Source organism: Actinia tenebrosa, unplaced genomic scaffold (assembly GCF_029948245.1).
Source record: "Actinia tenebrosa isolate PJP-AT-01 unplaced genomic scaffold, QUT_ActTen_1.0 PGA_scaffold4__44_contigs__length_22323623, whole genome shotgun sequence".
In the NCBI taxonomy this organism is placed as follows: Eukaryota; Metazoa; Cnidaria; class Anthozoa; order Actiniaria; family Actiniidae; genus Actinia; species Actinia tenebrosa.
This window is the reverse complement of record NW_028292581.1, coordinates 21,608,887-21,620,643: the sequence shown is the minus strand read 5'-3', so window position 1 is coordinate 21,620,643 and position 11,757 is coordinate 21,608,887. Positions and strand designations below refer to the sequence as shown.

The following is an 11,757-nucleotide window of genomic DNA, read 5'->3' as shown; positions in this document are numbered from 1 at the left end:
CCCTATATTATTATAGATAAATTTTAGCCACAAATTTTATTTATACTTACTAGTTATTTATATTTATATATATTAGACTTAAATATTTATGACGAAAGGTGTACAAAATATTGTAAGACTATAGTACTCTACTTTTAAAGAAAGTTTGTAAGGATTACCCATGTAGGTTTAGTTATAATTGATGATTAAATCAAGGCCTTAAGATAATGGTCAGTCAGTTCCAGTAAACTATGATCACTGCCCAAATTAGTTTTAGTTCTGTCATACCTTGTTTCTGGCTCAACATTACATCCCAGGTCAAAATGACCAGCAAGGCAAAGATTTGACATGCTCCAATTCTTGCTGGACATGGTCTGATGACTAGCCATTGTTTTAAGTACTGTTATTAAATGCTAAGGTATAGTAACATTTAGTTTTTAGAAGAGGATTGGGATTTTAATTGGTTTTAAAAAAGGAACAAGGTCAATTTGACCTGAAATCAATTTTTGTATGGAAAAAAAATTTAAATAGATTTTATGCCTTGAAGTACTGTAAAGGCTTTTTAGAGAGATGTGTTGCAAGCAGGACCACACACAACGATAATCATGTTGTGAAGAAGATAAAATGCGTAGTTTGAGAAATCATCCATACCCACCACACAGAGGAATTTGGAATTTCCGAAAAGCAGGGGGATCAGAGAAAGAACAAAAATTACAGAGTTTGTATGGAAGAAAATTGGAATTTCCGGGGAGTAGGGGGATGTCTTAAAAAAATTCCTCCATGAGGGGGGTATGGTTAATTTTTGGAACTACACAATATAAAAAATTTAAATTAAAAAAAAACAAGGGTTGCAAAAAGGAGAAAGCGGTGCAAGACAGAAGGCAAGCCATGAAAAAATGGATGTTAGAAATCTCCAAGGGTATCTTTTATGAAATAATTTCAACATATGACCTGCTACAGGGGGTTAAGGCAGAACATTTTATTATCTTTTGGACCAAAGAATGCAATATATGGTCACTCTTACTCAGTGGATAAGTCAATGCCTCTATGCAGTAGTTTTATCCACTGAATAGGAATTATCTGCCAGATAGTGCTATCGGGCCCTGGGTCTGGTTGTATGGGTGGGGTGGATAGCGCTATCCCATAGATAAATCCTTATTAGGTTGTAAATTACAGAAAGTCACTCTTAAGTTACTCAGTGGATAAGTCAATGCTGTTATCCAATAAGTTTATCCACTGGATAAGATTTATCCATCAGATGGTGCTGTCCACCCTTGGTAAAACCGGGCCCAGTAGCTAGAAGAAGCATTGCATATGGTTCATTGTGGTCTATCTTGGGTGCAATCGATTTGTCATGATCAGTAAATATAGGTGTGGGTAACAAAGATAGAGACTAAAAATAGGCCCTTTGCAGCTCAGTAATCACGTGCTGATTAATTCACTGCGAGCAAATAAATGAACATCTTGATTCCAATGGGTGAAATTGACTGGAGAGCAAACAAACATTCTACAACCTCTTTCGAGAGATCGTAATAAAACTGCATTTCGTTACACACTGGTTACACATCGTTTCATTCAGTTCTTTACAAGTATAGCTAAAAAGAATCCCAAATTTAATATAAAAACAAAAATTTTGCCCTCCAGTACAGACACATGACCGTTAACTGCAAAAAGGGCCTATTGCATGTTTGGCTATCTTAGAAGGGTTTATGACATTGATGAGGGGATGTGCCCAGTGGACGATTTATAGGTTTTTAAAACCTGCTTTCCAAGTTCCAAATTTGAACATTTTGTCAAAGTTTCCTGACAATAAACAAGAAGTTATTGCTATTGGACATCATTTGTTGATTTCTTTCTGCTGTAGGGAATTTTTCTATACTTCATGTAGTATGCGCATATATGCATTTCAAATGCTGAGTTTTTTAAATAATTACAAGCAGTTTTTTACAATGCAGCACCGAGGCAGGAGTGACTAACGTTCAAATGTATTTTACACTGGGGAACATTTTTTTAGGATTTTTATTATCTTTTATCAGAGAGGTTTTACAAATTGTCTTAACGATTTGAATCGTCAAATTAGGTAGTTAAAAAATTATTTAACTTTTAATTTTAAAGTAATTCAACAAATAAAGAGGTTTGACCAAGTCTTACTCTTCGCTTTAAATAAATATTATTAATATTCACTCACTACTCTTAGATGTCCCAAGCAGATGTCCCACTACATGCGCATGGAATGAATCACAGTATTGAGTATGTATATTGTATGATAAGATATTAATTTTTCAGTGTGATATAGCACGCCAGCTGAAATGAAAGATGATCAAGTGATTAACTGACCTATCTTTAAAATGTCCTTTGTGAGTGCTACTATCCTGCTTAGCTTAAATTACAGTGTATAATTATACTTGTCCTATTTAGTCTTTCTCTCTCATAAGATCATTCTCATAAGATCATTCTCTGCCTGATAAAAAGTCCTGAAATCAATCTACTCTATCACTGGCAGAATAGTTTTCTCTTGCTATTTGACTGAATCATATCAAAAACCATAACTGTTGTTCTAAATTGTAACCACCAACATTCAAGTTTATTTTATTTTATATTTATAAAAATTATTAATATACTTTTATCTTCATATACACCTACTTGCAAGAAGGTTGTCATACAAGAATAGAAGTGCTGAAACGGAGTGCTGTTTCATCGAAATCGCAATGCAATAAAAAAGACGGAATACAGTGCAAATTTTAGTTTGAAACGTATTAAGGTCAAACTTTTCTCAATTCTTCTGTTGCTAACATTGCTAAGCATCAAAACGTTGTATTCTATGGTGATAAAGGTATGATTATGATAAAGAAAAGGTGAGAATTTTGTTGCGTTTTTGAATAATTTTTTGGTTGAAAAGCATGATTTACTAGATGCTATCATAACATCTTCAACATGCACTTATTCTAATAGTTTTTTTTTTGAGAGTTTTTCTCTTCCTTTCAGAAAGTACTCCATTTATCTCTCGTATGCTTTTTTGGTGCAATTTAGAATAAATTTTGAGCTATGGATTTTCTTAGAGCTCACATGGCCATATGTCTATGGCTTGTGTAATTTTGAAGTCTAAAAACTCACTGTTGAATTTTTTTTAAATTGCACTCAAAACCATATGATTTTCTTAAAATTGTGTTATATAATTATTAGACTAGAACCTGCCTAGGAACAGCCACTTCCAGTTGTCACATATGGGACTTTATCTGTGACGTCAGACACGTTTGCTTTGAGAACTTTTAGGGATAGCACTAGGACAGTTTGTCGTTCTTGTAAAACCTGTTCTTAATGAGCATTCATTAAAAACCTTTCAAGACATAACAAATTGCATGACTCTTACTGACAGTACAATCATAAAAAACAAATCTGCTACATTTTCTAAACGTAATGTGCAATGGAAGACACCCTGTACTATTTTGATACCCATTCAAAATTGAATAAAATCTGAAACAATAAAACACTACTTTTTTCAAAAATAAATAATTAATACACTCAAAGATTGTAATCATGATATACACCCTTTGTCCTCCACCACATGTAAAATATAGTTCTTTAGACACTGCGGTATATCCAGCTCAGTCACTATATACAAGCTGTTGGGAGACAGATACTTGCGAAGACTGACTCGACACATCTGCATAAGTGTTTTAGGCTGACCTGTGGGTTGAGCAAAGCAGAGAAAAAAACAAAATTACAGAGTTTGTATGGAAGAAAATTAAAAATGGAAAATTGAAGGGGGGGGGTCTTTTTAAAAAATCATCCGTGGGGGATGGGGGGGAGGGGGTATGGATAATTTCTGGTTCACACATAAAATTAATTCATAAACTATTTCATTCGTAAATCATCAATTAATTAATTAAACCTACCATGAATTTTCCATATATACTCTAATAACTTTTTGTATCTAGCATATTTTTCCATATTTGAAGTACTGTGATAGCGCTGTAGCAATGCTTCAAGGCAGTCGATGGCTGAGCAATCACTCTGATCAGCAATGTCACAACGTGCTCCATATTCAATCAGTAAACTTGAAAGAGCTTCAACTTCTTCTCCGGTTACAACTGAAAAAGAAAAAATTGAATCAATACTAACAATATTAATGCTATTGGAAAACGTTTTAAATTTTTAAAAGTGTGTGAAAAGAACGAGATTGAGGATGGGCATGCAATACAATAATTATACTAATTATGCCTTTATTTACATTGAAGAAGGTCTGTCAAATCAGACTAAAACATTGGTACAGGTTATTGGTTAGGAGCAGGCGTAGCTCAGTTGGCTTGTGCACAGCCTTTCAGAGCTAGAGGTGCAATATTTGATCCTCGGGATCTACTCCAAATCTGTTTTGACTTCTCTCTAATCCGTGTAGCTTCAGCTTTGAGTACTCTTAAAACAGAGCACTGATGGAGAGAGGGGAATAAAGTGCCCACCATCAGCTTCCATTGATAGCAGTTGGATTTCAACTGAAGGAACATCCAAAGTTAAATATGGGTACTTTACTTTTTATAATGCTTTTTTAGCTATTACCAGAGTCAACAAGTCAAATTAAGGAGGCTGGAAAGTGTTTTGTGCATTCACATTATGAACTAAAAAAAATTATTATGGCTATAATATGACAGCAAGTAAACCCGGAAAGCCAAAGACCATAAACCAAAGATCACAATGAACATGAAAAAATGACGTAAGACGTTGCTATGACACCACCAGAACCCTTGGTATGCCATCAAAAATGTTTATTTAAAAAATCATAACTCAGGAACCAAATGGTGAAATTTTTTAAAAACCAGAATATTTAAACTTTGTATCGTAATCTTCTTTTTGACAAAAAAAGGAAAAATTCTGTAAGAGGGAACTATTCCAAATAAATTTTACAGAATTTTTAATAATTGAATACTAATTTTTCTTAGTTCATAATGTGAAGGCACAAAACACTTTCCAGCCTCTTTAAGATGAACTTTGTATTCTATTCCTTTTTTCATGTAATTTACTAATCATTACATAGTAATCAACTCTTCTTAACAGCCATCAGTAGTGCAGCCATCTCTCACCTCTAGGGTCTTGGGTTTGATTCCTGGACTAGGTATCACTAGTTGTGAGTAGAGTTGTTACCCTTAAGTGTTACCTCTCACCTCTAGGGTCTTGGGTTTGATTCCTGGACTAGGCATCACTAGTTAAGAGTAGAGTTGTTACCCTTAAGTCTTACCTCTCACCTCTAGGGTCTTGGGTTTGATTCCTGGACTAGGCATCACTAGTTGTGAGTAGAGTTGTTACCCTTAAGTCTTACCTCTCACCTCTAGGGTCTTGGGTTTGATTCCTGGACTAGGCATCACTAGTTGTGAGTAGAGTTGTTACCCTTAAGTCTTACCTCTCACCTCTAGGGTCTTGGGTTTGATTCCTGGACTAGGTATCACTAGTTGTGAGTAGAGTTGTTACCCTTAAGTCTTACCTCTCACCTCTAGGGTCTTGGGTTTGATTCCTGGACTAGGCATCACTAGTTGTGAGTAGAGTTGTTACCCTTAAGTCTTACCTCTCACCTCTAGGGTCTTGGGTTTGATTCCTGGACTAGGCATCACTAGTTGTGAGTAGAGTTGTTACCCTTAAGTCTTACCTCTCACCTCTAGGGTCTTGGGTTTGATTCCTGGACTAGGTATCACTAGTTGTGAGTAGAGTTGTTACCCTTAAGTCTTACCTCTCACCTCTAGGGTCTTGGGTTTGATTCCTGGACTAGGCATCACTAGTTGTGAGTAGAGTTGTTACCCTTAAGTCTTACCTCTCACCTCTAGGGTCTTGGGTTTGATTCCTGGACTAGGTATCACTAGTTGTGAGTAGAGTTGTTACCCTTAAGTCTTACCTCTCACCTCTAGGGTCTTGGGTTTGATTCCTGGACTAGGTATCACTAGTTGTGAGTAGAGTTGTTACCCTTAAGTCTTACCTCTCACCTCTAGGGTCTTGGGTTTGATTCCTGGACTAGGCATCACTAGTTGTGAGTAGAGTTGTTACCCTTAAGTCTTACCTCTCACCTCTAGGGTCTTGGGTTTGATTCCTGGACTAGGCATCACTAGTTGTGAGTAGAGTTGTTACCCTTAAGTCTTACCTCTCACCTCTAGGGTCTTGGGTTTGATTCCTGGACTAGGCATCACTAGTTGTGAGTAGAGTTGTTACCCTTAAGTCTTACCTCTCACCTCTAGGGTCTTGGGTTTGATTCCTGGACTAGGTATCACTAGTTGTGAGTAGAGTTGTTACCCTTAAGTCTTACCTCTCACCTCTAGGGTCTTGGGTTTGATTCCTGGACTAGGTATCACTAGTTGTGAGTAGAGTTGTTACCCTTAAGTCTTACCTCTCACCTCTAGGGTCTTGGGTTTGATTCCTGGACTAGGCATCACTAGTTGTGAGTAGAGTTGTTACCCTTAAGTCTTACCTCTCACCTCTAGGGTCTTGGGTTTGATTCCTGGACTAGGTATCACTAGTTGTGAGTAGAGTTGTTACCCTTAAGTCATAACTGTGCCCTAACTCAGCCTAGAGGCTGTTTCATGGTTATTACTGATAAAATTTGAAAGTTAAAGTTTTATAAGTTCTAACTGAAGCATACCTTCATGCATAGGAGTTCTGCCACTACTGCACTGAACATTAGGATCTGCACCGGCATCTAGAAGAAACTGTACACATGATATACTTTGGGCCTCACATGCGACATGGAGGGCTGTCTTGTAGTGAGCTTTTTCTGTTTGACTAACACATGCATTGTATTGCAGCAGCAACTGAATCACATTACTGTATCAATAAACAAGATGACATTATCAGCCTTGGGGAAAAAATGAGTTAATGGTCAATGAAGTGCATTAAAGCCTCTTAGGCCCCATCCATGCTATGCTGGATAAATTTGAATCCGAATTTTTATTTATTTAGTTAGGCCTACCATCCACACTAGTCCGGGCGAATCCAGAACAATTCTTCACCGAAAACGAATTTTCAAAATGGAACCGAATAAATAAAAATTCGGATTCAAATATATCTGGCATAGTGTGGACGGGGCCTTAGTCATTAATAAACACAAGGGTAACAGAGAAAGTGTCCATATTAACAGAGTGTGTTGGATGATATGGCTAACTTAATTGCCATCTAAAGCATTTTCCCAACATATCAAATCCTTATATATTCTGTTTTTTATATATAATGCCATTTCTTCTGTGTTACATGTTATGAGCAAAACTTTTATCTTTTTCTTTGTAATATGGAGTTGGTCTTTTCATTTCTGATGTTTATTTTGTCACAACTTCTCATTTTAATGAGGGTGGGGTCAAGTGACTTGTTATTGCAAAAGGTTTATTACTTTTAAATGAAAGGTCAGTTTAGAGGTCTTTTCCACTTCCCAGGAGCAGATCTAGCCAAAAAACATTGGGGGGAGGGGTTGACCAAATATTGCGAATGACACTAAAGAACTTGGGAGAAAAAATCTAAAAATATGCTTTCTATTATTTATGGCTGAAGGGAGTGGGGCTATGTCCCCCCTTTGCCTCTTCCCTGGATCTGCCCCCAACTTCCAAGATATGCTTCTCTTATCATGCATGAAGGTTTTAATGTAAGGCTTTATGCATAATGCGTATTGATTCGTGACAGAAGAATAGAAGTGGGTTATTCTCTTCTTACCCCTAGCCGTGTTGCAAAAAACAAACAATACTAAAAACAACTGACCTAATTTAAGGCCATATACTCATCAATTCAAGACCAACAGATCAAACCCCTGCCCTGTCCACCTACCTATGTGCCCTCTGTGCTGCAAGATAAAGAGGGGTTTGTCCCCAAGCTTCCTCAACATTGACCATGGCACCTGCATTAAGTAATATCTGAGCACAGGTCAAGTGACCAAAATAAGCTGCCTGATGCAGTGGTGTGCTTCCAAATCTATTGGATAGATTAAACCATTTAACCAAAGGTCAATATGTTTATAGGAATATTGTCCTATTTCACTATGACGTCACATCAAAACAATATTCAACAATCTATTGTTTAAACTCAAAGGATCATGGTCATCGGACAGGGTCAAATCAACACAAATTCACCAAAAATTGTTCTAAAACCCGTATCAATCCACGAAGAGAAGTAGAATAGCCAGCAAACGCTCAGAATATTATATCTATATATTATATATACATATTATATCTGAAAATCGGGCCATTTTATATTAAACTGTTTCGCTAGGAGCAAATTTTGTTAAATTTTCTATTGGATTTGGCAATTCTATCCCCGACATAAACTAGCAGTGACGTCATAGTGAAATAGGGCAATTGCTATTGTGATATTATTGTGCCATAACCCTTTACAAATAGGTTTTTTATATTAAACTTTGTTGCCGGGACTGCCCAATAGATTTCTGGTTCGGTAGATTGAAATAAACAATCAATCAAAACAAATCGACCTTTCCTGAATTCCCTTGAGTAATGGCCACAAAACAATGGCTCAAAATAAATAAAAATTAATTGAAGGGTGCAAGATATAACAACCCACCATGCATATTGAAGTGGTATGAATTATATCAAATCCCTGCACATTTCCATTACCCAAAGTTTTCAAATTGCTTTGCTTATCTTTAATTTTTGTGACTCAAGCTCAAGCTTTGTTAACTTCCAAATTTATGTCATACTGTATGTTTATGCAACTTCTTATGATGAACTATTTAACAATTATTCGCCGAAGGCGAAGTGAATATTGGGGAATATTTACTGAAATGCTGTCTTCGAGCGGCAAGGTAAACATTCTCTGATATTCACTGAGGCTGAGGCAAATAACTGTTTTTGAGTATAAATACACAGGTGATTCTTTCAAAAAAATAGCAACAAAGTGGCTGGCCGCCATTTTGGATTATCGCTGGAGGTGATTATCGTGTGATAGTGTGAGTTTCTCAACCAATCAGCGTGCGAGATTTTCAATAATCACCTGTGTATTTTTACTAAAACAGCATATTAAGCCATGTTTTTATACCTTGAAGTACTATTCACATCTGCTTCGTACTCAATGAGGATCTTCACACAGTTAGCATACCCATGATAGACTGCAAGGTGTAGTGGAGTTAGACCATCTTTCTCTCTGGCATTAGTTGAAGCACCTTGGTATTTAAAATATAGGCAATGTCACAATGACTTTGTAGACTTCCTCTTTTTGTTAGCTGGGATAAGTTTGGTTAACATTATAAATTGAAGGTATCTCATAATCCCAATAATTGTTTTTACATTAAATTTTTGATGTACCACTGTTTTGAAAACCACATATGCAGACTCATTCATATAGATTTAGGGACCATTCATTGATTATTTCTGGGGGGATGAAACAGGGGGAGGGCTGCCATAAATTAACAGAGAAAAAGGGGGGCTATATTTAATATTATTTCTCAATTGACACGGTTTTCTTTGTTATTCACAAGGCTTTATTTTTGTTATAACCCTCATTATAAATGCGCGGTCAATATATAGTTAGTTATTAACCCGGTTAATAACTATATATAGACCTCGCATTCATAATGAGCAACATTTGATAGAAAGCCTTCTCAATCGAGAAATAAAATACTTAATTACCTCGAACGACGGCAATAAGCCTATACATCCCTCGGGCCTGTGGCCCTCGGGATGTATATGGCTTATTGCCTCTGTTCTCGGTAATTAACTCTTACAGAGAATAGATAATAGACAAGCGTCATCACTAGAATTTTTCACCAGCATTTAGAAGCAAAAGGGGTCTGAGAATTTTTGTTTTGGATAGAAGGGGGTTGATAAGTTTTCGAGAAATTAGTTCTGATTCTTGCCAACCCCCACCCCCTCCCCCCCAGGCATAATTGATGAATAGTTTCTAAATAGCCTCAAAAGAAAAGATATTAAAAATCTGTAGGATTTAAAAAACAATTGTATTATTCAAATTGCACATTTCTTTTTAGAGTGGACTTGCAAGTGGTTTGCTCCTAAAGGAGACTAAACCTGTACAAATGAGTCTCTAGTCAAGTACCATATTGATGTTTACTGAATGAAGAAGAGAACTATTTCTCACCAGCTTCTATCAGCAGCTGCACACATGCTGGTCTTCCTTTAGAAGCTGCAACATGCAGAGCAGTGTACTTTGTTTCAGGGTCACGTAGGTCAGGGGAGATTTTTCTCTCGGTCAAGGCCCATTTCAGATCTTCTTCACGTCCTTCTCTCGCAGTAAAGAAAAGGGTGTATCGCTGACCCATATTGAATTTTTTTTTCGTTGTCTAGAAAAGAAATGTTAAAAATATAATTCTATGAAATTTATGAAGACAAGCTTGTTACTTTAATAATTTGTGTACATGTACATGTATGAACTCGGTACATAGAGTTGAATGTTGTTTTTATATTACAAACATAACATCAAAGTTGAAATAACCAATACAGTAAATTTAACAAAACAAACAATCCAAATACACTGAGGTTTCATACGTTCCTAAAACCCAAAAATATAAACATAAGGCCAAAAAAAATATGCTCAATTTTGCTTCCATCTCTGTGGCTTTTACGAATCATAAGTTCTTTAAAAAATGTATAAATTGATTTAAAAATAAAAGAGAATCGAATAACAAACAAATCGTTCGACAAATAGGAAGAAAGACGGTAAAAACTCACGAGAAAGAATGGAAAAGACAAACAAATGAGCGAGTCTCAGTGGAAAAGCGAAACATTAAAGGAAAATATCGACATTTTTACCTAGATATCTTGAGACAAGTCCGTCTTTATCGCGTCATGCTATATTCTGCCATATTATCGTCTTTTTAAAAAGCATTATAAAAGTGTTTTAATTGCAGCAAATATAGGAAAACTTCATTCACAGAAAAACCTCTAAATCGCCATTACTGTTTTGACTGGTAATGCGCATGCGTGAATGGACCCAGGATCCTCGGCCGTTTCCAACACGCGCAATGCATGTATTTTCTATTTGTCATGCAATCGTATCCAAAATATTATAAGTCGTTTTTTATAAAAGTTTGCTGCGCTGTGTGTAGTTATAAAGCACTTGAGGATTGACAGAACACGCGTCATGCTTCTCCTAACACTTCTCTCGTGTTCTGCCGATCCTCGCGTGCTTTATAACTACACACAGCACGCGCGCACGCTTTCTATTTCTTCAATTTAGCGTGAAAGTGCGCAGTGGAAAATTATCTTTGAAATTTTTTGAATTATTCTCGATTAACAAAAAAAATTGTTACGCGCTTTTTTTCGATTAATAAAAAAAACTGATCCGCTTTTGCTATGGCTTCTATCTAGCCTGCGCAGCGGCCTAGCTTCCATCGAGCTATGGGTACACCTTGTCGGTTGCTCGCCTTTGCCTCATGCAACATGCAAGAGTTATACAGAGAAGAGCCTGGAATCGAAAATGCCAGGCTCAATCTCGTACCTAGAGTCCTCCTGCGGCTTCGTGTCGTCAGCCCGCTGACCAAAAAGCCGGAAGACTCTAGGCTAGAGATTGTATCCAACACTTTCAGCAGCAAAAATATCCCCCAATCGAACAAAAGTACTTTACTTTCAATCAAACATAAAAGATGAAGTAAAATTCAATATATATTTTTAACCATAATTGACGTTGCGTTCTAAGGTTCAAGACTTGCGCCTCGGTAAATGCTTCCTTGTTATCAGGAATGGGCGGGGTTTCCACTCTGTAAAGTCGTGCTAATGTACACATGTACATAAAACCGAGGAGTAGGTAAAGTTAACATAATCTAAATAACATGCACTGAATTTAATAACTATTGCT

The 11,757-nt window shown here is 36.5% G+C and overlaps 1 protein-coding gene across 1 annotated transcript; it reads right to left on the bottom strand.

Annotated features, from left to right (window-relative positions):
- Nucleotides 1-2,958: 2,958 nt before the first annotated feature.
- LOC116304658 (uncharacterized) lies at nt 2,959-10,862 on the bottom strand. The gene is made up of 7 exons (XM_031714418.2): nt 10,713-10,862; nt 10,042-10,243; nt 8,986-9,109; nt 7,765-7,908; nt 6,596-6,777; nt 3,876-4,070; nt 2,959-3,666 (listed from the first exon to the last, which is right to left on the bottom strand). The coding sequence occupies exons 2-7, from the start codon at nt 10,220-10,222 to the stop codon at nt 3,515-3,517; spliced, it is 978 nt and encodes a 325-aa protein (XP_031570278.1). The 5' UTR covers nt 10,223-10,243; nt 10,713-10,862; the 3' UTR covers nt 2,959-3,514.
- Nucleotides 10,863-11,757: the final 895 nt, after the last annotated feature.